At 50.4% G+C, this 27,355-nt stretch overlaps 1 protein-coding gene across 1 annotated transcript in view; it reads right to left on the reverse strand.

Moving 5' to 3' along the window:
* The window catches only part of MYO5B (myosin VB), a 230,963-nt gene that overhangs the window by 5,160 nt on the left and 198,448 nt on the right, over positions 1-27,355 (reverse strand). Inside the window, exons 28-39 of the mRNA XM_053205589.1 lie at positions 24,033-24,272; positions 22,867-22,967; positions 16,481-16,558; positions 13,510-13,708; positions 13,226-13,319; positions 10,926-11,069; positions 8,724-8,875; positions 6,935-7,024; positions 4,501-4,651; positions 2,884-3,169; positions 2,142-2,316; positions 42-122 (exon numbers count right to left, since the gene is read on the reverse strand). Of these exons, the coding sequence (XP_053061564.1) occupies positions 42-122; positions 2,142-2,316; positions 2,884-3,169; positions 4,501-4,651; positions 6,935-7,024; positions 8,724-8,875; positions 10,926-11,069; positions 13,226-13,319; positions 13,510-13,708; positions 16,481-16,558; positions 22,867-22,967; positions 24,033-24,272 (1,791 nt within the window). The remainder of the gene's footprint in view (positions 1-41; positions 123-2,141; positions 2,317-2,883; positions 3,170-4,500; positions 4,652-6,934; positions 7,025-8,723; positions 8,876-10,925; positions 11,070-13,225; positions 13,320-13,509; positions 13,709-16,480; positions 16,559-22,866; positions 22,968-24,032; positions 24,273-27,355) is intronic.

Raw genomic sequence — 27,355 nt, forward strand, 5'->3', positions numbered from 1 at the left:
ACCAAGATTTTATAAAATTGATGAAGATTTTTAAAACTCACCTGGATTGTTCGTATAAAGGCCACAGTTACCCGTTCTTCAAATTCATTCAGGGGAGTATAAAGGTTTAAAATTTTGACAATCTGTTGGAATTAAAACAAAAGCTTAGCACAGAGCTAGAGGAACAGAAGATGAATTTTTAATTTCAGAGAATATAGGACATCGGCACAAGAGCACAATCCCCTTTAGACAGGACCCACAACTCGGAGCTGGAGCGACACCTGGGAGTCTTACACTTAATAAGCTACAGTCCATAGGTTTTGTTTGGTAGATCTGAACCCTCTTACTGGATTCCTGCCTCCTATATCCCCACCCGCCCCTCTAGCTGTTGCTTGTAAGATAAGGATTCTAGGAAAAGGTTGCCTGAAATCCTCAGTTGTTTTTTTTTTTTTTTAAATCCGCTGAAGCTCACCTTCCAGGTGAACCCCAGATTTTTTTAAAAATGTTTTTATTGTTAAAGAGAGAAAAGAGAATGCACACACATGGGGCAGGGGCAGAGAGAAGGGGAGACAGAGGATCAGAAGCAAGCTCCACACTCAACAGCAGAGAGTCTGATGCTGGGCTTAAGCTCATGAACTGTGAGATCATGACCTGAGTCAAAGTCGGATGCTTAACTGAGTGAGCCACCCAGGTGCCCCTGAAATCCTCAGCCTCTTATCTGGTAGTCATTTAAACATTTCTTTTAAAGAATACTGGACATCTTACCTTATATAAGGTGTGTGTGTATGTGTATATATATATGTACACACACATATATATACATATATACATATATATGTATATACATATATACACACACATATATGTGTGTGTGTGTGTATATATACACACACATACACACACACACACACATATATATATAGGGTATCTACCTCTCACTACCCCCAAAATCACTTACAAAGGAACAGATTTTTTTCCTATTTAACAGGGGATAATCTCCTGTCTGCCTACAAATTGTCTAGTGGAAGTAGCCTGCCCAAATGCAAAGCAATGCCAGTTGAATTCTAGAAGTAAACTTCTGAAAGCAAAATATTTTTAAAAGGGGGATAAAGTATGAAAACTCTCAGTACATTTATGCCAGAAGCATTTTTCTTAAGAGTCTGGCATTTCATCTTTTTAGCAGTTAATGGGGGAGATGAAGAAAGGTGTACTTACTTTACAATACACAGTTCGGATTTTGTTCTTTAGGTATTCGATAGGGAGAAGGTGGTGCATGATTTAGCTCAGAAAGTCTGATTTCCTTGTGCTGATCTCGTTTTGTGAGGCCACCATGTGTGGGCAAATTTCCAAATGGGCACACCATGATGGAGGACAAGACACCATGGGTGTGGTCCGGATTTATCTTTTGATAGACTGGTAATAGCTCTGCAAAGGAGTCCTGATACAAATACGACTTGGCTGGGGTAGGGCAGGGAGGAAAGGCACATTCAAATGTCTCTAGGTTCCTAATGACTACTTAAAATCATGCTAATGGATTCTAAGTGGAAACATGACCATAATGAAAGTAGAGGTGTAAAGAAAATGATTTAATGCCAAATGCCTGATGCTGCCCATTTCTAAACAAAAGTTAAAATTTCTAGTGAGAAACATTCTAGAATAGTGTTTTAAAAATGTTTTTACCTTAAAAAATGAACCAAATTAAAAAAAATAGGGACTCCTGGATAGCTCAGTCAGTTAAGCATCTGACTCTGGATTTTGGCTCAGGTCATGGTTTCATGCTTGTGAGATTGAGACCCCAGGGAGACCCTCCACCCAGTGTGGAGCCTGCTTAAGATTCTTTCTCCCTCTCCCCCTCCCTGGCTTGTGTGTGTGTGTGGGAGCACTTTCACTCTCTCAAAAAACAAACAAAAAGCCAAAAAATAACAACCAAAAAATGTTTTCACCCAAGCTTACTGTTTTGTGGGCTTACACTATCTTATCTTTCTAAGTGACCAAGAGGGACTAGAAAGTTACTGGGGGAACGGTGGCATCTTGTTTCAAAGACCAAGGTGGTCTTTACTTCATCCAGGAAATCCCATCCACTGCACAAATAACCCACTGTCCAGAATGGACCTGGAAGGGAAGGTCGAGCGCCAGAGCTGGCGGGGTAGCCACGGTCATACCTGCTGGGTGCTGAGGGAGGTGCACAGCGAGCAGATGGCCTCTGCGTCCTCAGGGGTTTTCTTCTTTAACTGTAGGAGCTGGGCTGCTTGGATCAGAGGTTCCATGGTCTGGACTGCTCCGCTCTGGTGAAGGTTTCTTCCCCGAAGCCACTCTTCAAGTTGACTTATATTGTACCTTAGATACAAGGCAAAGTGAGCTGTGTTAAGCCAGTCCTCCTAACTCACTGGGGCGAGCACACCTGTTGTGTTCATTGCGTGGCCTAGTTGCCAATAGTGTGATCATTCTCTTCACCTTCATTAGCTCACATAGGCAAAAGCCTGAAAAGCACCTGGCGCTCAGTAACATTTTGCTGAAGGAATAAATGAATGAACGGGTGCTTAAAATCAAGCAAAAATGAGGTCCCTGAAACGTCTGTATAAGTTAATGGGAAAATGAAACATCATGTGTGAGCCTTCGTGTCTCAACTCATTGATTTTTCCCTCTGACGTATCCATGTTGCCTTTATAATCTTTAGAGTATATAAATGCCTCTCAAGCATTTAACTCATTTGTTTACCAGGTCACCAACTCCGTGTTGTTGAATTCCACCAACAGATGACAGGTGATGGGATTGAGTCACATACTGACCGTCACCAGTTAGATTTGGATTCCACTTTCAGAGACAAAGGCCTTGTGCTCGACTCCAGCCGGTGCGTGGGGGCCCCTCCAACAGTGTGGCGGGGGCGAGGCGCCATTCTCCTACCTGAGCTGCATGCCTGTGCTCCAAGAGCAGACGTCCTTCCGCAGGAGCAGGTTGTTGAGAGTCACAGCGTTGATCATGTAGAAGAGCTGCTTGAACACCTGCAGGATGATCTCCGGGTCCAGGCCCTGGTCACACATGACTGTGTGAAAGGAATTCATCTGGCGGATGACGGCTTCCAGGCAGTAGGAGTTGTCCCCGTCCACCATGCTGGAGGAGCGCTTGCGGTAGCCTGTTGGCTTCACACCAGATAGACCCTGAATGCTCTCATTTTCCAACATGGCAGAAACTGAAAGAAAAGCAGGATGAGAGAAATTTGCAGGTTTCCTAGAGACGACCCATTTTCGGACCACTCAGATCATATGGTACTTTGGGCTTCGGCAATGCCACCGTCTACCGGCACACAATATTGATGTGCTCGGAAACTGAAAGTATTTAGCAACTGAATTTCTAATGTGTTGGTCTCTATGTGGAATAAAATTTCCACAGGGAAATCTTGGATCAAATCTGTGGACCAAATTTTCACTTAAGCTTGTTGGTGATGGGACAAAGATAATGGACATGTAGCTACTCAGTTCTGTACTGGCTTCTGTGAGGGATCCAAAGTTGAGAATTGGGCAACTTGGGTGTAGTCCTGGTCTACCCACTGACCTGGCCCTAGGGCCTGAGATCGTCCTGATGTTCAAACAACTCTTTGATATGAGCCGCTGACCATATAAATCTTAGGTTAGCTGGTCTGTCATACTGCACAATGTTGAACTATGTGCCAGCGCTTTATGCTCAGTCATTTCTATCTTCCAACAACCCATTTCCTGATCAGGAAATCGAAGCCTAAGGAAGTTAAATTACTTGCCCAAGGTCACAATGCTAGGAGTTGGCAGAGCCAGGATTTGAACCCAGGTACGGCCAACTCCAGAACTGGTGCTATTAACCATCCCGTTATTTTGAATCGTTAAGTATTCCCAGTTCTCCCTAAGCCTGTTACCTCTAAAAGATATCCCTCTAAAAGGGATAAGGATATGGAATGAAACATATCCTAGAAGATGAATTTCTGGATGGCATGAAGGACCCTGTGCTACTTGGAATTCACCTACAACCTATTTGTGTTTTAAGGACCTGGGGGAAAGCTTTACAGCATAGGTCCAAGGAACAATTTCCTCCCTGGCCTTTATGGAACACACGGAGTGATGCGTGCACATGTCATTTTTCTCATAACTTATAAAAGGATGGCTTTTATTTTTTCAATCTGATTTCATGTGAAGTGTCCAGCACACTGTTTTGGACAGAGTGTTCAACATTTATTGCACCAATGCTTACTACCATGTTCTCTCGCATGTGCTTGCTTTTTGTCCCACAAATAAAGTATACATGTGGGCACGAGGCATATATTTTTTCACCATATACGCATTTATTTATACCTTTTGAATTTATATTTATCACCTATGGAAGATTTCATAGCTCCGAGCATACAGCAAACACACACCACCTCGCTGCCTTCGTCAGGAAGGTCCTGGTTTCCTGGAGGCCACGCCTAAGATATCTGCTTCCCTAAAAGCAGGCACGTTCCCCATCATTTCGGACCCCACGATGAGTGCTGGAGATCGCCTACTGCCACCTTACCTATCATAGGCTGCAACACACCCTCGGCGATTTTAATGAGTTGCTGGTAGATTTGAATGGAAAGGTCACTCAGCACCTGGCGGTATTCAGTGAGGTCAAAGTTCTTAAGACAGTGCTCATTCTGCTTGGCAGTATTCTGAGTCATGAAGCCCTGCAGAGAGACAGAGGGGGTACTTTACAGAGGCTCAGTGGTCTGCTGGGCTCAGCAGGACTTCTGGGCCTCAGGTGACTTTCATAATACCTTGTGGGGCCTTATCAGGCTCTACTAATAGGAGATTCCACAAGAACCTGTCAAGCTTCTTGAGGCCTCAGGCATGACCCTTGAATTTGAAGGCAGAGCAAAAACTCAGCATGATAGATAGGTCGGAGTTGCTTAATTTAAAAAGCCTAAAACATTTCGTCCACCCACTGGGGTGGTAATTTCCCTACGGCAGCAAACCCAGGTTGGTAGCAGGTTTATATTTTTATTTTTTATTTTTTTCAATATATGAAATTTATTGTCAAATTGGTTTCCATACAACCCCCAGTGCTCATCCCAACAGGTGCCCTCCTCAATACCTGTCACCCACTTTCCCCTCCCTCCCACCCCCCCCATCAACTCTCAGTTTGTTCTCAGTTTTTAAGAGTCTCTTATGCATTGGCTCTCTCCCATTCTAACCTTTTTTTTTTCCTTCCCCTCCCCCATGGGTTTGTTAAGTTTCTCAGGATCCACCTAAGAGTGAAAACATATGGTATCCGTCTTTCTCTGTATGGCTTATTTCACTTAGCATAACACTCTCCAGTTCCATCCATGTTGCTACAAAGGGCCATATTTCATTCTTTCTCATTGCCACATAGTACTCCATTGTGTATATAAGGTTGGTAGCAGGTTTAGGCAAAGAGGGATTCTTGCTGTTGGATTCTCTGTCCAATTTCCTTCCTAATATGCCAGGTTACTTTAAAATGTGGAATACGTGCCCACTAAATGAGTGCAACGCTGGGTCAGATGGTTTTGATAATGAGAAGTTTTACATGGATTCTATTGTTGGGTGTCAGAATAAACCAAAATGATTTCACAGCTACAGCGCCAGTCCTCTTGGCTTTCTATGCTAACAAGATGAAATAATGTTAAATTGAAAGATTTGCTAATGTTGAAAGGATTCATGTGACCAATGTCCCTTTGTATGCAGGCCAAGGTAAACCAACAGCAGCCAAATAGATTATTTTCAAAAGAGTGACCACCCTCAGCAAAGCCTCTCATACTAGGTCACATCACAAAGCAATTGTCTTTAATGTTTCTTTTTGAGAGAGCCTGAGCGGGGGAGGGGGAGAGAGAGACACAGAATCCAAAGAAGGCTCCAGGCTGAGCTGTCAGCACAGAGCCCGACGTGGGGCTCAAACTCAAACCGTGAGATCATGACCTGAGCCAAAATCGGATGCTTAACCGACTGAGCCACCCAGGTGCCCCACAAAGCAATTTTTAATAAAAAATAAAAAGCAGGTGAAATAGCTAAGATATATATTTTTCTCCCTTTTTATTTAGGCTACACAGACCTGGTTATATTGTGCTTCAAGTCTTATGCTTCTCATTGTGTTATTCTCAGTATAAGCAAAAGAGGAAGGGGAGAAAGGAAAGTCAAGGCAACCTCCAAGGGTCTGGGAGTGTGTCCGGGATGAGTTGGGATTCTTACTGGAGAAACCAGAGTGAAGACATGATGTTACAAAGTCACTGGGCTGAACGCAGAGTAGGGCGCAGTTCTTTCGGGGACCAGTGTTGGGAACAGTGAGCTCTAGATGAAGCTGGGCCCTCAAGGTTCAGAGTAGAATATGAAAATAATGTAGTCAGTTGGGCTGCAGGCCAAGGAATCAAATTTGGGTAGGAGAATAAAGCTGGGCCTTAACACTAATGTGTACATTGATTATGTTGTGCCTCTGTTCTGTGTCTGCCTTAAAATGAACAAACTAATTGGTTGGCTTGGGAGATAGTCTCATACATCAGACAACTACATGGGCTTTCTTCCAGTGTTTAGTGAACTGGGGCTCTTCCGGGGCTGCTCCAGAAATTTAAGGTCACAAGCGTTTCCCCGGAGAGTCCCAGGAGCATTCAGATGGGTCATATAAACTCACTTCTCCACCAACTCCACTTATTTGATTCAGGTGCTCACTGGAGGCCGCCTAGAGACAGGTATCCTGTTGCCGGCTTAATACTGCTTCCAGCCCGAAGTCCCAGACGGTTCTCCCAAGACTTTACATGCTGTCCTCCGGGTAGAACCACATATGGACAGAGCAGGTCTACCTTCCACAACACCCCTAACCCCCATTCTGAGCTCAGATCTGAGGTGCTCTGAAGCAGAACACATATTGCTGTATGCAAGGAAATGAGGATTTGACAGGAGGATCTGAGGCACTTTCATGGTTTCTAAGTGCTCCCCAGGGGATTGGGTTCAGCACTCACCTCATCCCCGCTATACTGCTTCAAACAATGAAGGAGGCGGCAGGTATTGGATAACCAGAATGATGTCATCTCGAAGTCATCATTGTGCTTCTGTGAAAAGAGAAAGACATCCCTAGTCACGCGTAGTGGCTCCCATCCGGTTAAAGGCTCACCTGGTGTCTCTTTCCGGGTTTCCACAACCATTCAGCACGCCCCAAGTAGGTGTCACAGGCAGGCAACTACCAGTCACGAAGATGAGATCCACAGTCAAGAGGCTGTGCTTCCCATTCCTTCGCTACTGGAGATGTCCCATGGACCTCTCTCCTGGTTCCCTGGTCCATGGCACACACCTGTGCACGCTCACAAAGCTAGGCTGGCTCTATGGCTGAAGAGCACAAAGCCAGGTGGCAGATGAGGCATGAGGCTAGCTGCCCTCAGCTGTACATGAACCACTGGGCATCTGGCCCTGGCACGTCCTCAACTATCAGTGATCTCACCTAAGGGATGTAAGGAACATGCCAGTGAGATACTCTGGTACCCTATTATCTAGAGGGCAGATGTCCCATGGCTTCAACTCTCTGGAAAAGGGCTATGAACCATAACTTTGACGAAAAAGGCTGTTTGACAACCCAAAGAGCTATGACACAGTTTCTGTCCCAAGGCCGATGACCGCACAGAGCTCATTTTGTCAGGTAAAGTTGTCACTGTTTAAACATCTGAAGGTAGGAGCTATGATGACAATAAAATGAGAGAGTTCAACAGAGTGTAACCGGGGGTGGGGGGAGGGCGGGAGGGCTTGGCATGCTAGGGGCTGAGCCTGGTCATTAGGAAAGGTTTCCCTGAGGAAGTGACCTGTGAAGTCAGCCCATGGCTTACCCAGACTGCACAAGCCCCTACATGGCGCTTGCCTTAGAGGCTGAGGCAGGAGACCCCAATCTTGAGTCCCCAGCGTGTCTGTTTAGAGGCAGGAGTGGATAAGATGGTCTGTGTGGCCCAAGGCTGGGCAGGTGGTGCAGAGACAGAGACCAAGCGGGCAGGAAGCTAGGAGTTAAAGGCTGGTGTCGGCGTGCTCCCAGAAGGGAAAAGGGGGCAGGCAACAGCAGCTTGGCGGATCTCAGAATGGGCCCGGACTCCATACTTTCAAGAACGGAGGATGGTCTGTGAGAGCGAGAGCAATGCCACCTGGGGCTTGGGCCTGTGGGGAGGAACAAATCCCTCCCAGCGAGGACTGATCTCCCTTAAAAATCTCACCGCTCACCGTAGCCTCCATGGGGTCGGCCTGCAGGCCAGCCTCTCTCTGTGGTGGCGACCACTACATTGGTGAGGAGTCCTGTGCCTTCAGGTGGAGTTGCTGAACCGCCCCAGAGCCCTGGAGACCGCCCTGTCCCAGCCCAGGCCTCCTCACTTTGCAAGCTGATGAATGTCTGCACCCTTCACTGTGCCATCACCCTGGGCAGCAGGCACCCAGCTCCTTGGAAAGGTCTGGGAGAAGGCCTGTATTCAGGTTGTGCTCCTGAATGTCACTCCAGGGCAGGGTTAGCCCACCCTCACTAAGGCAGAACGTCCCCTCCTTGCATCTCTGGTCTTTTGGAAGCACCAGGGTGCCCTGGATTTCTGGGCATCCTGCCATTTCTGAGCCTGGGCATCCTGGTTCCACCGGCAAGCTGTTTCTGGGCTTACATCATTTACCTTCAGAGCTGGAGCCTGGGGAAAACCTGTTGCTGCAGAGCCCAGACAGACAGAAGCTACGGGGAAGTGCGGGTTTCCCTCAATCCACTGCAAACCACCACCTCCGCCACGGGGCGCTCACCTTCAGGACTTTCTTAATGCCGTTGATGGTGGAGGTCAGCAAGGAGTGCACCTTGAGGTCGTCGTTCACGTAATCTGCGTGCCTGATGCACATGTAGAGAATGTAGGCAGGAAGACAGGGCACAGTACCCGCCAGCGCCTGCGGCTTCAGGTCTGATGGTAACAAACAGCCAAGAATCAGATTTCAGCAGATGCTTGGGTTCGGAGAATCCCAGTCTGACATACAAATCTCTTCAATATTTTCCTGACACTCATCTAAGAATAACCTCTCATGGGGGCATGGGAGGAGTAGGAGAGAAGTTTCCCTGGGTACACAAACACCTTCTGACCCTACCAGTTTCAGAAACTAGTTAAAAACTTCTGCCTAATTGGACTATATCATTAAAGCAGGCTTCTAATGCCTCGTCCTTAAAAGGTGAAGGGAAAAACCCACAGGTAGCTTGCTGCCTGAGTTTCCATAGAGGTCATGGCCCTTGGCCACAAGAAGGGGCCCGGGGCCAGTGGCTGACAGGAGCCTGCTCCCCAACCAGCAAGAGCTCAGGGTGGGGCCGCTGAGCCCACGGCCACGCTGCCTGTCACAGGCACAACGGCCCTTTCGTGAGAGGGAGTCCCGGGAGAACTTGGAAAACTGCATGTTCCCAAAGACAGAGCCCATGTGCCAGAGGCTGGGAAGGCCACAGGGACCTTTCGTCCACACAGCTGTCAGTGTGGAAACTATTTAGCTGGCAGTGGCTGCCCATTCTCAGAGCCAGTAATAGCTTGAGTAGGCTGCTGACTGGCCACAGCTATGCCTGCACCTCCCGGAGGGCCACCATATGACAGGTGTCTCACCAGCCTCTCCCCTAATGGCCTGACCCACATGCAGCGTACAAACAGTTTGTCCTGTTTTGGAATGTCCTATTGTGACTTGAGTCCCGTTTCCCATAGAGTTTCTTGGTCTGCCTAGCCGAATGTTAGCATCTTGGGGGCAGGGACGATGGTTCTACATTTCTCCATCCTCCGCAGCAACAACTAGCCAATGCTGGGTACACCCCAGAGGAGGCCAAATCAAGGCTTGGCACTCATCTGGATGATGAGAGGGACGGAATGGCGGAGGGAAGGTGACCGGGTGCTGTGTGTAGTTAGCTTGGCAGGAAATGGCCTTGTCTGGGGCTGCCTGAGCCCGGGCGGCAGGGAGGAGCCACCTGCCGGCCGGCACACGCAGCCTCCATTATTCTGGTTTTACTCTAACGTCGTGAACATTGAGTTCCATTCACCACAGATCAGAAGCTCATCCCTAGGAGCACTAGAACAAGATGCAGCCTGTTTAATGAAATTTGAGAGGACTCCTGTCAAATTGTAGGACAACGGTAGGGGAAGTTAACTTTTTTTTTTAATTTTTTTTAACGTTTATTTATTTTTGAGACAGAGAGAGACAGAGCATGAACGGGGGAGGGGCAGAGAGAGAGGGAGACACAGAATTGGAAGCAGGCTCCAGGCTCTGAGCCATCAGCACAGAGCCCGATGCGGGGCTCGAACTCACAGACCGCGAGATCGTGACCTGAGCTGAAGTCGGACGCTTAACCAACTGAGCCACCCAGGCGCCCCGGAAGTTAACTTTTAAAAAAGGTTACTCAACTATTAAAAATACTGAAACGAACTGTGTGCTAGGCTGGAGTCACCCCATTCTTCTGCGGCCCCGGCCTGGCACCGACAGGGTGGGACCTCCGTAAACTTACGTTTCTCTGACCTATGTCTTATTTTAACTTCAAACAACCCTGCAGAAGCTGCTGCTTCTTCAAATCCCTCATGTGTGAGAAAGATTTGTGGCTATAGCACTGACTTTCACCCGTTATGTTTCACAACAGGGGGCAGGTGGGGGTCAGTTGCCTCATCCCCATTTTACAGAAAACCCAAGGCTCCAGAGAAAGGAGCTTGTGGCTCAGGGTCCAGAGGACCAGGCGACCAGAGATTCCTCCTTTTTTTCATCCAGGACTCTCTTCTCCACGCCTTTTCCCGCCATGCTGCAGGCAGGTGCTGTACTGAAGCCGGATGGAGCAGGACTAGAAGGGAGGGAGCCGATGTGACTGGCAAACCAGGCCTGGAACCGACTGCGGGCGAGGTGAGGGGGATGGAGGGCTGAGGCTGGGAGGGAGGTGGGGGGTGCAAAGTGCAGAGTGGAGTGGGGGGGGGGGCGGGGTGAGAGGTCACGGAGGGTCCTGACCTGTCACCAGGTTCCGAATGAGAAGGGCCTCATCTTCCTTGTGGTACTCCAGCATGCCCTGGAAGTCCTTCTCCTTCCGCTGCACAGTGACCTGCCTGTTGAGTTCATGGCGTCTCCTCTCACTCTGGGCCAGCGCCTGGGCAGCTGAGCAGGAAGGAGACAGGGAGCGTGAAGGGACACTTCCGGGCTGCAGGCTCAAGAGGCAGGGATGCCTTAGGTCAGTGGCGTTTGAGCCTGGGTCTGGGGACCCAGCGTTCTGAGCTCCCCCATCTCTCTCTCATGGTCTGTCCCTCAGCCCAGGCCACACTCCAAGTGTGACCCAAGTTGCTCAGCACCAGGCACCAGGGTCCGTGCAGGACAAGGGTGGGGAAACATCCTACTAGGTAGGCAGACCAGAGAAAACTGGGGAAGCACGGAAGGCACAGGCTGCACAGCCCAGCCTGCCAGGGAGCGGTTTCCCCCACCCAGCTGTGAGAAACGGGACTTGCCATCTGTCTGGGAGGATGTCATGGGCCCTGGCCAGGCCTGCCCTATCCAGTTCCCTGAGTGTGGCCACAGGGCAGCTGTCAGGACAGCTGCAGTGCAGCCCCACGTGTGCGAGGCCTGGGCGCCACCTGTGACCGTGGACAGGGAGCAGGGTGGTGGCACTGGCACAAGAAGGTAAGAGACCATCTGTAGCCCCCAAATGCAGATCGAGGAGCAGGACTGCTACATTCAGTCTTTGCAACAATAGAAGGTTGCAAAGGATACAAGAGACATTTTGCTGGCATGGCTGGGGGTACAAGGCTTGTCAAACCTCCCTCAGGCCTCCTGAGGCCTGACACTATGCGACAGGGTGGTGGGCACCTGCAGGGTCTCCCCAGGTGTGTCTGAGGGCCTCCTACGTACGGGGCACTGTTCTAAGTGCGGGGGCAGGCATGATGGGGCATCCCACCATGGATCTACCAGTCTAGCTAAGGAGATGCATCTAGACGTTTATGTGGCAACACACATTACCACACAACCCGGCCAGGTGCCCAGCCCCGAGAGCAGACTGTGGTTGCAGTCTGCAACCACATGCAGCTGAACAGACCAACTACTGGAGCTCAAGGGAGGAGAAGGGCTGAGGGGGAGCGGGGGAGACCTGAACAATCAGGTGGGAAGGAGCTGACCCACCGGGCCCCGGGGCACACAAGGCTCCCAGAGGCACAGGAGACGAGCGGGCAGAGTGAGCACCGAGAGGCAGGGGTGTGCCGGAGGGGAGGTTCCGTGTGGGGGTGGGGTGAGCTGGAGAGACTGGAGAGAGGGCACAGTTCATTCCATGGGGAAAGAGGAGGTGGCCGGATACACAGGAGCAGGGGCACAAGTGGGGAACTGGAGGCTGCCACCGTCGCTGGGGGACTAGGGGAAGAGGGGCGGGCACAGAAGCATTCAGGGAGAGTTGATGATAGGTCTTCAAGACTGAACAAAAGGGAGAAACCTGAAGCCTGCATGACCAGGAGAAAGAGAAGTCAAGGAGAACCGAGAAATCCAAAGATGGAGAGGGGCCGATTGGATAAGTCCTGGCTTCCTACAGCTTCCTCCGGAGCAGCAGGTGGACATGAACAGGTGATTAAACAACTGACATCTGTGCCCAGAGGCACGTGGTATTAGGACAGTGAGACACAGCCCTCGAGCCCTGGGGACGTGGCTCTTGAGATGAGGGTGAAGGATGAGGGGAGGGATTCAGGCGGTGATGGGGGAGGCGGGGAAACCCAAGCAGTGAGGGCACCAAGAGAGGATTCCATGGTAGGTGGCATGTGACAAGAAGGCATGGAGAGTGATCGATTTATAGTAAGGAGTCAGAGCAAGAGAACATTCTGGATGTTTCTGGAAGAGCAATTTAAACCTGCCTGACCTCTCTGGGCCAGATTCCAGTTTGGAAATTTAATCATAGGACTGACCCCTCTCCTTCCTGACTACCCATCCACGGAGTAGGGTGTGGGTCTGTGTGTCATGTAGCATTCTCCCCCCCGCCCCAAAAAGTCTTGCTTCCAGCTTTAAGTCCTTTGAGGGCAAGGACACGGCCTTGGTGCAGAGTTCAGAATAAGCACCCCAACACCTGCTGATTTATGGATCTTAGTCCAGATTCTGGCCAACAGAGAACGTTGGAGCTCATGGGCAGCTCTTACTCTATCACATGACTGCTCTGGGCAGAGGCACCAAGAAACTGGTAAAGCAGAATGAGTCTGCAGAGGGAAGCAGCAGTTAGTTCCCTTCCCGCGCTCGTGACTGAGCACACACGTGCTTTATCACACGCACTCACGCCCGTGCCCACCTACCTTCTAGGTCCTGGACTTTCTTCATGTAAATCTTCAGCTGCTTCTTGAGCTTCCTCTCATTCTTTTCCAGCTTTTCTACCAGTTCTTTAAGGTCCTAAAATCCAAAGGAAGCAGTGTGAGGTGGCCACCCGCCCTGGCCAGGTCAGAAGCCCTTGCTGACTGATGGTGTCTAGATTCTCTGTGCCTGCAATAGGGTCAAGGACACAAGCCTTGCCCTTCTGGCAAAAGGCCATCTCTGGCCCCATCTCTTCCCAGAGCAGGATCCGCTGGGCATCTTCACTCACCAGGTTCTCATTGGTGAGCCGGGATATCTCCTGCTGGACGCCAAATTCCACCTGGGCCTCTGGGGAGAGCAGCAGCGTCTGGCAGAAGGTCTGCTGCTGCTTGTCCAGTTCCTCCTTCAGGGCTTCCACCTGGGCCCGGAGCCCCTCCACCTCCTCCTCATGCTCGCGGCTCTGGGCCTGCAGCTGGGCCTCCAGCAACCTGCACCGGGGAGAGGAGAGCAGGTGGCCACGGGGCTCGAGTCAGCGCCCCACGTGAGGGGCCACAGACGGACACGCAACAGAGGAGCAGCCAAGCACACGGCAGCAGCAAGTGCACGAACCAACAGGGGAAGGACGTGGACGCTGAGGGGAACAGACTGGCAAGCGGGCCAGCCTGTCCTCTCTGAGGATGGGAACTCGGGGCCACACACACACCCCTGGTCTTTGGTCTTTTTCAGGACACCCCCTCCCCTATTCCTCACTCTGTGCAGTCTACTGTTTGGGACTGAGAGATTGTCTCCATGTCAAAATGCCACCAGCAGAAATACATTTCTTACAGCATCATTTACACAAACGTTATCTACATCTGCCCAAAGCGCATGAGAATCTCCTCGTTAAGACAAAACCCTAGTAGACTGCACTAATTCTATCACCTGTGTATTTCCCTGTTTAGATGATCGGTGAAGTTTTAGAAAGGCAAGACATCAGCCCCCTTCCTTGTTATCTTCACCGCCACCCCACTCCCCCTGTGGCTGTAAATATACCATTTTATCTCTAGTCAAAACAGAAATTAAGACTATTTGCAAATCATTTGGGGGAAGGTGTAAGATCAGCTGGTGTCATGATCAGAAGCAGAAAGACCTAGAGAAGATCTGGGGAAAGTTGGAGACACGTCTCAGAAGACTCTGAGTCTAAAAGTTACCTGGGCAATCCTGGGAGGCACCTGTTCCATCATAAGAGAAGGCAAGGGACTAGAGAGGCTTCCTAGGCAGGCTTCTCCTCAGGGCGCACTACTATGAACTAGGTGCTACCTTCTCGGATTCAAGACCCAGGGCAGTAAACAATCACATGAGAGAAAGGAAGGAGGTTCTGGGCAAATGGTACATCAAAAGCAGTCTGGCATGGTCCATATGTTGAAAATTCACGCCGGTCTTTTCCAGGGATGCAAAGATTGTGACCAGAGCTTAGCAGAGTCAGGAACCCGGAAGTGCTCCAGAAACACCAGTAAGAGTCTCCCAGCTGCCCTGGAGGCAGGGAGGCAAAGAGCCATGTTTTTTACAGTTCTGCTAGTTTGGCTGCAAGACAGGAGGGAGCAAGTCTCCCAAAGAGCGAGAGAGTGAGAGCGAGCGAGAGAGAGAGAGAGAGAGAGAGAGAGAGAGAGCGAGCGAGCGAGCCGGCTGTCAACTCCCCCACGGACACGCCCAGGCCTTCTGTAGCTCTGTCGGCCCCACAGTGGCACTGTTGCAATGCTTGGCTCACAGGGGCTTCTCGATGCTCATACAAACGAAGAAACGATGGAGAAATGACTGATTCACCCATTCACCACAGGCTGCCTCACCAACTGAAAGAGCTACTGACATGTGGATTGTGGAGCACAGTTCTATAATCACATTAGCATTTTAGAGGACACACGATATTTAGAGAATATCCAATCTTGGCTACAGTACACTAAAAGCATCACCAGGAAGTCATGAACCTACTGAGACAGAATAGAAATACCTAGGTTCTAGGGACTCCACCCCAAGGATCAGCTCCTGATTTGTGCTGTGAGGTTGTACTCCCGTCTTTCTTCTCCTCCACACAGGCTGCAGTTGGGTGGCTTAGCCCAGGGTTCTGTGCAAGGTCTGAGAATCCCTGCCCAAGCATCAGACTAGACACCTCATCTAACTGAGGTCAAGAGATCTGAGGCCACAGCCAGTGACACAGCTGGTTCTAGAAGCCAGGAATCCTGATGCATAGGTCTGCACTTTCAGTTTTGTGAACGCATTCATGTGCTTATTAAAAAAAAAACACCCAATCTACTGATAGAGAGCCACAAGGAATCACCTGGTTTTACACGGAGGATCCTGCTCTAATAAACTAAACTTCTGGGTGGGACAGAACTTATTGAATAATGGCCATTGGAACGGAAGCATCAGCTTTCATTCTGTGCTTACTACATGCCAGGCACACGCAAAATGCTTCACCTGTGTTAACCCTATTCCTTATAACGACTCCATGAGGCAGGTGCTGTTCTGATCCACATTAGACCACCAAGGGAAGAGACAGAGGTCACCTCATTCCCAGGCAGTGGGGCCACTGGAGACACACTGCCTCGAGAACCAGTTGACCTGGACTTTCTATTCCCAGGAACAGACGCTCTTGTTGTAATGGGACCGCCACGAGGTCATCAGCAGGCAAAGCTTTGGAGATAGTGTGTGAGGCCATCAGGTTCCATCCCCACTCTGCTATCACCAGGGTGAGTGAGCTGGGCCAGCACCCACTCCACCTCAGTTTCCTTTTCTGGGGAACAGGCCTGCAGACCATCGCCCCATCTGTTGCTGGGATGCTCAAATGCACAAAGGTACTCCATAGTCCTAACGAGCCACACGCTGGCAGCCGATGGAGGGCCAGGACCACCACGTTTTGCTGTTTCCACGCATGTCTTACCTCCCTTGCCGAACTGGTCACCGACAGCTGAAGACCAGTGGCTTATGGATTCAGATTCTGATGTCAAGTGGAACCAGATTCAAGTTCTGGATCTTCCACTGAAGCATCAGTGTCCTTGCCCCAAGGAAGGTTCTATCACGACATCAGGTGCTACTGCCTGGACCCCGCCAAACAGCCTCTCCAATCTCACCCACACAGCCTGAACACAGAGCGCCAGCCGGGTAACCCGAGGGGCCCCTGTGAGTCGTGCCCTTGCCTCCACTCCAGCTGAGAAACAGTTAAGCGTAGACATGAGCAGGCGGAACAGACAAAGCAGGCAGAGGCAGAAAGGTGTATATTTGACCTGGCAACTTGCTTTAGGCCTTGGTAGGCCAAGCCGAGCTCTCCATCTTCATTCAAATATCCCCAATCCTCAGTCTTGCTAGAAATAAAGGACAAAAAAGAGGGTATCCAGTATAGAGGGAAGAGACAGGGAGGCAGACAGACCAGGAAAGCGAGGCCATTTCAGCCAAGGTTTGGAAACCAAGGCAAAGCTCAAGAACCCCCAAGTTTCTCTTTCTTTCTTATAACCAGCACCTGAGCACCTAAGAACATCACCTCTCCCCCAGGCTGGGTCTCAGAAGGGGGTTCGTGCACACTCATGGGGGCTCATGGATCACGAGAGGCTGGGGAGCATGTTGCAGAGGAGAGCAAAGGGTTGCACCTGTCCCGGTAAATTCTGTAACCCGCAGCGGTGCAGGCTGGGCAGAGGCATTTCCTTGCTGTCACACTCCACCCTTGCCCCCACCCCTCCTCTGACCAGAAGGATTCAGAAAAGAAAAGGGAGAATCAGGAGAGATGCAAACAGGGCAGGGAGAGGAGGCCCCATGCACAGTGGAGGCTGCAGAGGGGCTCCTGGGATGCTGCATCTAGCTGTACCCGGACGTCTGGCTCAGTGATGAGGAGGAAGATGGCTACCTACTGTCTGCTTTTCAATGCTGCTCTCTTCTGTCACTAAGGACACAAAAAGCATTAGCTAATCTCACCTCCAGCCCTCAGTGCACTCAGACAGAAAGAAACCACTAATAACGGTGCCAAGCGGGATGCCAACTGAACGTTCTCTGTTCTGCCCAGGGACTGGGGTGCGTTACTCCTGTTGACCCAACCTGGAATGCAGAAGGCCAGTTGCCCTCCCCAGTTGCCCAGTGTCTGCCCGATGCCGGAAGGGCAGCTCCAGGAGATCAGGCACGCGTCCCATGCTCCCCCATCCACGTACCTCCCCACCTTCACAGCCCTGGGTACACAGAAGACACGAAAAGTCCAGTGGGATAGGGCAGCAGGTAAGCCTCGTCTATACCCGCTGGGAACCTGCCCCTCCCTCTCTGCTCCTAGGGATTCTCCTGCTGGTTGGATCCCAGCAGGAATCACAAAGGAGCTACAGATGGTGTACGTGGACCAGCAACCCCTCCCTAACTCACAGGGGAGAAACAGTTGTCCCCAGGAGCCACAGTACCGCTCCTGCTGGGTTTCGCGGGAGGTCCAGGGGGTGCAGCTGCCCACTTTACCTCCCAGGAGCTCAGCCTCGTGGAGAGGAGCTCTGGGCCTTGCACCACTCACATAAGCTGCTTCTTGGGTAAAGCTGGTCACGTGGCTACCAGGTCCTACGCTGAAAAGCTTGAAGCAGAGGGCAGGAGGCAGAGACCACAGTGAGCTTGCTTCTGGTGCTACTCTGGCTTCTGTGCCCCAAGCCTACCCTTTACTGTCACAACTTGTGCTCCATCTGGCTGGGCAGTGTGGGGGTTACTGCCAACAAGCATATAACTGGGGACCTCTCCCACTTGGGACTCTAGCTCCTCAAATGTCCAGACCGGTCACCTAGGCCTGGCCTCCCCAGAGACTGCCTTTTATTGTAGACTTTTTGCTGTCCCCTCCCGTGCTTAGCACTTACCCCGCCTGGGTGTTCCATTTATCCTAGCAAACGCAAAAAGTGAGCTGGGCCGCGTCAAGGGGGAGCTGACAGCTTAGCCCCTTTGCCCTTCTCAGCTATTAACACATTTAACTAGGGCCTTTTAGTAGCTAGGGCTTTAACCCAACAGGCAGCTGCGGGGAGGCATCGCTGCTGAACAGGAATGCAGGGTATTTTGCTCCAACCATCCTGTTCGCCATGTGTGGAGAGACCCCACGATGGAGAGGACTTGCCTGACACTGACACCTGGGCTAGAACCCAGGTGGGCTCTGGCACCTGGCTTCTGGCTCTTTCCCTGCCACACCGGCTGGCCCTCATGCCCCGAGGAGGGCTGCTGGCTCTTCCTGGAGGGTCACCGCGTTCCTATAGTTCCCTCGATGGCAGACTGAGTGCCACCGCTCACCCTCTGCCGGTGCCTGTGTGTTGCCGAGTTACACAGTGAGGAAGTGAGCATTGAATTCCTGCTCAGGGGGAGACACTCTCAGAATTCTTAATTCTGAAACACGCCAGGCAGTATGCACAAAGATAAAAGGGGAGACTGTGAGGGCCCGTCATCCCACCGTGCTCAGGAAGTCAGGCAAACCAGTAAATTAAAAAGCAGTCAACCAGCTCCAGGTCCAGCCTTTGTTGCTAGATGAAAGAGAACCAATTCCTGCGGAGAGATTCTCCCTCCCCTCTGCGCGCTATTAGGACCGAAGGCCTGGGAGGGAGTGCCACCTGGTGGCATGAGAAGGAAAACCCCAAACGACAGCTTACAGGAATTTTTTTTTTTTAAATGTAAAATACCTACGTCGATTAAATCAACAAACGTTCACGGAAAATCTCCTGGGTACACACGACTGTGCTGAGCTCCGTTCCCAAAGAGGCTGCAGATGCACTTGAATAAGCCGCAGGTACAGTCTCCAACTGCAGGAGACTGGAGAACCAGCACCCCAAAGGGCATGTTGTGGTCATTGCCTACATGTCCCGGGCCTATTACGATGAAAGTGCTCAGCTCACCGATCTGAGGTTTCTTCTGTATCTTTTATTACATAACCTTATTAACCGTAAATATCAGGCAGCAGAAAAGGCCTAGGATAATATTTGCTTTCCCTCTGTGGAGAACATCAGGACTATGACCCAACAGCAATCCCTCTGTCCTGGCCCAAGGACCTGCCTCCCTGTCGAAACAGGCAAGGTTCCTATGAGCATGATGATGGTCAGTTTTCGGTTTCAGAAAAAAGCATGTGGTGCTCCACAGATATGCTTATTTCTGTAGCTCACACCTAGACTTTCTACCCAACTGCCCAGGAGATTCTCTGCAATCTCTGAGAAAGGGAGGCAGCAACCCCAATGCCATGAATAAGACTGTCTGTGGACAAATATACCACTGAATTACCGCAGACAGGAATTATGCTGATGGCTTGGGACCCACTGAATCCTGGGAAACCTTAGGAGGGCATGATCACCTCACAGAAGGAAGCCGAGAGTTTCTAGCCGGGAACAGTTAAAGTGAGCACTTGAGAGGAGGGAGTTGGGGAGCATGAGGCTCTTCCTACTCCTTTGCTCTTCTGAGCCAGACATCCCACAGCAGCTGGGGCTCAGGGCCAAAGGAGCCACAAAACTCCGAGCCCATCCTAAGGAGTCCGCACACACCCCTGTCTGGTTAAACAGGATCTTCAGTGTCCCAAGCAGGCCCATTAGGGGGTGAGTAATAACCCCAGGTTTATCTGTCCAAGCCCAGGTGGCATCAGGCAAAGCTACCTTTTGTGCCAAGGGCCTCCTGTTGTTTCTTGGAACCTGGGGGGAGGTGGGGCTGCAGTTTCCTGGGACACAAGCAAAGGTCCAATAACGCGCTCTAAGTCTCCCTTTGGAGTTCTACAGACTTGAGCGGAAATGGCTGGTGGCCAAAGGAGCACCATTGCTGGACCCAGACCTGAGCTCTCACCACACATGCCTGCTCTTCCTTAGCTCCGCGACCTTGAGCACATGCCTGGTTGACTTGACTATGGCCAAACAGAAAATGGTAATAATGTTGCTGGTTTCTCTTAGTTCCCAGAATGTGAAAATGGGAGCACTTTCTGTAAGTGGAAGAGCTAGCCACATTCCTGTGTCTCCCCCCAGAGCCGACCCTCCTAACTGGCCTCCCTCCCAAACTTGAAAACAAAGGAAAAGACAATTGTAACGATCAAACAGAACTCCATAAACTCTGGAAGTTAGCGAGGGAGAGAAGTTCCAAACTGAAGGACCGTGGATTCTGAGAGAGGCGATGACTGGGCATGGGAGAGTGTCTAGAATCCCTCCAGAAACCTAAGCAAAATTCAGTGCAGCACTGTAAGCTTTTCCTTGCGAGAGGATCGATTTTTGCAATCCCTCCCACCCCAAATCACACATGCATAATACCACCTCTGTTCAAACCAGAACACTCTCCCTCAGAGGGAAATCACAGGAGAGGAACCGCAGCTTGGCCTTCAGGGCACTCTTATCCCAGGGGTGGCCCTCGTAACCGATGTCCTGGCTGCCGAGCTCCAGCAATCACAGCCTGCATCCTCCTGCCCTGTCCACCTGCCTGCCGCCATCCTCTCTCACTGCAGAGATCACGGTGTGGGTGAGGCACAAACCACAAAGCTCACTTTCCAAGTGTGGCAGGCACTGGGGAACTGGTTCTTCAGGCTTCCGAAGGCTCCTTCCTGTACTTGGTTTCACAGGCTATTAGTTCCCTATTGTACCCTAGGCTTGACTGGGGAATGGAATTATTTTAACATCTAAGAAAAGCTATTTTTATTTTATCACCATCATTATTACTGCTGCAAAGGAAGACAAAACCAGGGTAAGTAAGCAGCCCCTGGGACTGGATCCCCGGACAACCATTTAGGTGAATAAAAAGGGAGCTGAGAGTTGATAATAGCAGAAGATCAGAAAGATAAGCACTCCCTCGCCTGTCAAGGTCCAGCTTGTCCTCCCTGCTCCCCCCTTTTTTAATTCCAAGTATCACCTGTGCTCTTTTTTCTTATTCAGTGTATTTCTTCACCCAAGATAATTCTGAATGACTAAATCTGGACTCCAGTTTCAGCACTGAGAGGGTCACCTTCATTTCCTGTTCTCTCTCCTTTGGGGACCAGAATCGCGTCTCTCTGGAAATTTACTTTCCTCTGGGGGGTCTTGCTAGAATGCCTGCATCTTCTGATTACCTACACAGTGCGCGGGAAGCGGCCCGGCCTGGCAGTCAAGCCTTCTGGATTGTACCTTGACTCAGTTTCAGGCTGGCTGCTTGCCAGAGTACTTCATCCCTTCTGGGCCTCAGTTTCCCTATCTGCAGAAATGGGCTAGTTTAGAAGACGTGGAAATCACAGCGTTAAAGTCTTCAAGTCCCTGACAATTCTTGCTGACAACTTCATGTTGCAGTTAGCGGCACCTGCTGACGGGTTCTAGATGTGCTTGCAGTTTTCATCAATTCTGTACAAACGCTTCGTGACTGATCACGTCGGTGAGTTGAGGCGAGAGAGAAAGGTAGCCAGGGAAAAGGCTGGCTCTGTTCTTACAGGTGCCCACAGGGGCCCCGAGAGGCAAAGACAGTAATAACGGCAGGAAGTGTTCTCAGTACAAGACGTGGACTAACTCACCTGACCTTCTCAATCTCCATGCGAAGTACACTGCTGTGACTGTCCCCGGTTCAGAGGAGGAGACTGAGGCACTGAGTGGTTATAAGGAGTTACTAAGTAGATGGCGAGTGGACTCCAGAGTGCAAGCATTCTGCCATAGGGCCCTGGGGTCTCATCCAGGCCCTGCTGCCTCCCTCAGTCAGGCTCCCTGGCCATAACCCGGGCAGATCTTTTAATTTTTTTTTTAATGTTTATTTATTTTTTGAGAGAGAGTGCAACAGGGGAGGACAGAGAGAGAGGGAGACACAGAATCTGAAGCAGACTCCAGGCTCTGAGCTGTCAGCACACAGCCTGAAGCAGGGCTCGAACCCACAAACTGCGAGATCATGCCCCAAGCTGAAGTCAGACGCTTAACCGACTGAGCCACGCAGGTGCCCCTGGGCAGTTCATTCTTAAGGAGGGACTAGAGGTCTGTTCACTTAAGTCCAGGGAAAACTCATTTAAGCCAGTATGATAGGGGTCAAGTTCTTCCACCCAACCTCTGGGGTGCCTAGCTTGGGTTCCATCTCTTAAATGACAGGCACTGGGGCCCACCAGCTGGGTTGAGTAAAGCTAATATTAAAGCAAAGATAAAGGAGTGCCTGGTGGGGGCGGGGTGCTTAGTTGGTTGAGCATCTGACTCTTGATTGCAGCTCATGTCATGATCGCAGGTCATGGGATCAAGCTCCACGTTGGGCTCTGTACTAACAGCATGGAGCCTGCTTGGTATTCTCTACCTCTGCCCCTCTTCACGCCCCACACACACATACTCTAAAAAGCAATAAAAAAGCGAAGAACTGGAGCAGGAGCAGCCCCTCCCAGGACTTAGTTGGGCTCATCTGGTGCTGGCTTCCCTCTAGGGGAAAAGCCACTCTCAGCCGGTCCTTCTCGTTCCTCCTGTCCACAATTCCAGGGAGGCTGCCTTTCCAAAAGCTCTTCATAAGATCTGGGTTCTGGATGCCCCAGCTGTGTTACTGGAGTCTTGCTGAAGCTGACAAGTGGTTTGCTAAGGGCATGGGATTCACAGAGTCTGCTCCTTCTCGTTTACCTCCTATAATACATAAACCCTGATGCTGAGCAGTGTCTGAGAAACAGCCATCACATGTCAGGTTGGGCAAGACCCTTTTCCATTGCCTCCTCTAGTTACCATGAGGGGGGACTTACCTGTTTGTCTGGCAGACCCCATGATAGGCCTCGATGGCATCTTCCTGATCTACATGCTTCTCACTGTTAGGCCAACTTGTTCTGGCATTAATGTTCGGCTCCTAGAAGGTCCCAGGTTAAAAGAGAAGTAACTCTGGTTACATAAACAACTGTTGCAAAACAACTTTATAGACTTTGTATATACAGAGGCATAAAAACAAGCTTTTGAGGGGTGCCTGGGTGGCTCAGTTGGTTGAGCATCTGACTTTGGCTCAGGTCATGATCTCACGGCTCATGAGATCAAGCTCCTCACTGGGCTCTGTGCTGATAGCTGAGAGCCTGGAGCCTGCCTTGCATTCTGCATCTCCCTCTCTCTCCCTGCCCTCCCTCACTTCTCTTTCTCAAAAGTAAACAAACATTAAGAAAAATAAAAAAACAAAAAACAAGCTTTTGGGGAAAAAACAAAGGCTCAGGATGACCTCGGATAACAGCAGTTAAACCCAGGCAGGAATGGTACTTTCAAAGGCACAGAATGACAAGGCCTGGCTGCAAAAGCCCTGAACTTGGACTGTGAGGGAGGATGGCAGTGACTGTGTCTCTGAGGTGACAGCACCCCCCAAATCCGAAGGACAGGGTGAAAATCTGTCTCAGTGTTGGTCCTCCACACTCATGACTGCCTACTTATCCGCCTCTAAGTCATCCCAGGGCCGTGTCCAGAGTTGATCCCGGTGGCCTCTGTCCCCTCTTTCCCACTCCCCACTCTGTCCCAGAAGGTGAAAACATTAGGAACAAATGCTAAGCTGGACTTGCCACCCTGGGTGGGCTTAGAGGAAAAGACTTTCTCTACCTCAGAATCAAACAGCAAGACACAAAGCATGGGGTGAAAAACAAGGCCAAGGGGGCTGCTCAGGCCATTGCCCTTGTTTCTAGTTCTGTGCCTTGTTCTTTTTGAACATGTTCATATTAACTTCAGAAGATTCTAGAGACTTCCAGCAAAGTCTCCCATGAAAGGTAATGCTGAGAAGGCAGCAAGTACCTTGCTTTCCCTTTAGACGAGACCCTAGAGTCAGCACGCCTGCATTTTTTTAGGTTTAAAGTGCTCACGGGTAAAGCTACGTAAGCAAAACACCGTCCGTATTACCTAGTGTCGCCCCCTGGCAAGCCCAACCGGGCTGCCATCTTGTTACCGTGCTCTTGCCGGCGAGTCGGCGCTGGTCGGCGCTGACAATCTGCGTCCTCAGGATGAGCACCTCCTCCTTGCGAACCTCAAGCTCCTCGTTGGCCAGCTTGAGCTGGTTCAGCAGCAGGCTGTAGCTGTCGGGGGAGCTGTGGCTGGAGTTGTTCTGTGTGGCTTGGTCAGCCACGGCTTTCCTCAGCTCGTTCAGGTCGTTCTTCAGCTTCTTGTTCTCCGACTCTAGCTCTTGCCTCTGGAAGACAGCCCGAGCAGCACACTCCATCTCCTTCTGGACCTAGAACAGTCTCCTCTCCCCATGTGGGCTTCCTCTTCCACCTTCCGGAATCAGCCTGCCCTGTCCCTCCTGTGAAGCTTGGAGCAACCTTCTTGTTTTAACACTAAAACCCATGAGAAAAGTTCAGTAATAGTTAAAACTGGGGCCTGGATTTGAACCCACAACCCTAAGTTATTGGGGTGAAGCATCTGACCTGAGGCCTCTATGACAGCATTCCCCAAACAGATTAATAGTGTTCCTATCTCTAAGTGTATCTGGCCATGAAACCTACCCTTGAGGAAATGCCAGGTTAATTTTAAACAACATGCTTTTAACATTAGACTTCCTAGAAACTTATTGATGTACTTTGTGACTTTCCAAGAGAGCATAAAAATCCCAGGATTTCCCAAACTTAGCTGTCTAGAGAGCCTTCCTACCCGATGCCCTTATTCCAAGGAGCACCACACAGACCAATGTTTTAGAGTATATTAGGAACGCACTTTTGTTATTTTGGTCACACGGAAAGCCACCAACTGTCAATGCCAGAAGAAAAGCTGCGTGCAAAAATGCCATCAAAACAACTTTCGAATGTATTTTAAGTTTTCTGGGTGTAATATTTAGCTTTGGATTTCACAAAGTCAGACCATAGAAAGTTTGGTACTCACATATATAATACTCTTAGGGTCTTGGGATATATGGGATTCAAAATTTCCCCCCAAATCCCCAAATGGTGGATAAGTGGGGATTGGTTGCACAATTATTAGAGACATAGGACCACAAAACTAGGAGACCATCTAAATAATCTTTTCATTTTCTGAATGAGGGAGCTAAGGATGGAGCAGAGAAGACTCACAGTGAGTTTAGGAACCTCTGGCAGGGCTAGAGCCCACGATTCTGGACACCTGATCCCACCTTGCCTGGCCACATTATATCAGGCCTCCTCCAGCAATCTCTGCCAGGTGCAACCAGCCCAAGGACCCTTCCGCCCCATCTCACCCCCACAGGGAGGGCATGGCTAAGCCTTGAGACCAGTACCCAAATGGTGTGCTTCTGTCCCTTTATGCGTTAGAGAAGGATCAGCGGGAACTTCTGAAATTCTGGTTGTTTCAGCAAAAATCACTACTTGTCAAGGGGTCCTTCCCAGAGCAGGCTCATCTCACCCATGTACTTGTGGGCAGGTTTTTCAAATCCAATTTGGTAAGGATCGGGTTGGAAAAGAGGGCTGAATAGTCTGGTGTGCAGACTCATGATCTGCTTTGATCTTGGTCTGCTCAGGCAGAGCCTACACTTTGGGAGGGCAGAGGACAGCTCCTTCCCTCGTGCCTTCAGGAAGCATTCAGCTGGACACACAGCAGGGGCCCATTAAATACAGGCTGACAGGGCTTTGCCTAAAAGCCCCGTTTTTCATTGTTTCCTTCAGCATCTGGGTCTGTTAAGTGAGAAGAAATGCAACCAGCCTCCCCAGCATTGGTCCTCCCGGACACCAGCCTCTGAGACAGTGCAAAAGTCAAGTCAGGTTTCACCAGAGACAACGAAGGGAAAACCAGGTCTTATAACCTCAGAATCCTGGCCTAACAGAGCAGAATGGTGATGGAGTTTCTAGAGTCTGGGACAAGTGCTCACTGAGCCCTCTCTGAGCCAGGCCCTGAGCTAGCAGCGGAGAGGTAGCCTGCAGGAACAGTGTGGGGCATCTTCCCCAGGAGCCGAACACAGAGCGAGTTTTTAAGCAGACTTTAAGATGGGAGTCCTGGAGGCAGGACTTTGCCCATAGACTAGAAGAGTGGCTCTCAGACTTGAGTGGGCAATGGAAACCTCAGGCAGGTGGCTGAGAACAGACTGCTGGGCCCCACCTCAGAGCTTGTGATACAGGTCTGGGAGGAGGCTGAGAATCTGCATTTTTAGCATGCCTGCCATGATGCTGGTCCCAGGACCACTCCTGGAGGCCCACTGGGCTAGACCCACTTTACCGTTTTTTTTTGTTTGTTTGTTTGTTTTTTTAATGTTTATGTTTTTTGACAGAGACAGAGCATGAGTTGGGGAGGGGCAAAGAGAGAAGGAGACACAGAATCCAAAGCAGGCTACAGGCTCTGAGCTGTCAGCACAGAGCACAACGCGGGGCTCAAACTCATGAACAGCGAGATCATGACCTCAGCCGAAATTGGATGCTTAACCCACGGAGCCACCCAGATGCCCCTTATCTTTTCCAGTTCTAAAACAGCCTGCCGTTCACTTGCTTGGGGAAGGCAGCTGAGGAACGGCATGCAGAAGGCATGCACCACAGACATCTGTCACACCCACTCCCCTTCTCACGGGGTTTTAAACCTTTAAATATCACATGTGGAAAATGAGTCTAAATCAGTAACTCAAAAAAGGAAAACCCTTACAAAGCACCCACTTCTGTGACCCTAATTGTTCAAAAAGCCATGGGCATGATTCAGGGCTGTTCTCCTGGGGTAATGTAGTGGTGACCAGAGTTATCTGCAGTTCTGTGAGTGGGACCGGACTGACCCTGCCAGACTGGATCAATTCCCAAGCCCCTGGGAATGGAAGCAGGGAGGGGGAATGCTATGATGCCCTTTCCTGTGCCCCCCTCCCTGGCTGGAGGCCTAGCACCCCCATCACTGTAGTAAACATAGGCCTGCTCACCCTGGGACCTGAGGCCTTGCACCCTCCAATCTCACCAGCTCTCGCTGGGCCAGCACTGCGTGCACAGGGACATCCCTCTGCCTTACATCTCTCCATGCAAGTCTGGATCTCTTTTCAAAGTGAATTCACCCCACTGTCCACATGTTCCTTTAACTCAAACTGTATCAAGTAAGACATATGTGACATAACAACATATATTTAGCCTCTGGCCCAGGTTCCTAGTGACAGAGGTGAGAGGAACATCTTTTGTTCTATTTGGTCTTAGCTCCTGGTTCCTGGCTCAGGGGTCCTAAAACCCTTGGCGCTTCCTGATAAGGGTGAGAGAAGTGTCCTTTGTTAGTCATAATAAGTCCCTTTCATCCCCAGCTAGTTCATGCCAATGAGGAGAGGGACCAGGTGCCTGGGAACCAATCCTG

Source organism: Acinonyx jubatus, chromosome D3, assembly GCF_027475565.1.
Source record: "Acinonyx jubatus isolate Ajub_Pintada_27869175 chromosome D3, VMU_Ajub_asm_v1.0, whole genome shotgun sequence".
Lineage (NCBI taxonomy): Eukaryota > Metazoa > Chordata > Mammalia > Carnivora > Felidae > Acinonyx > Acinonyx jubatus.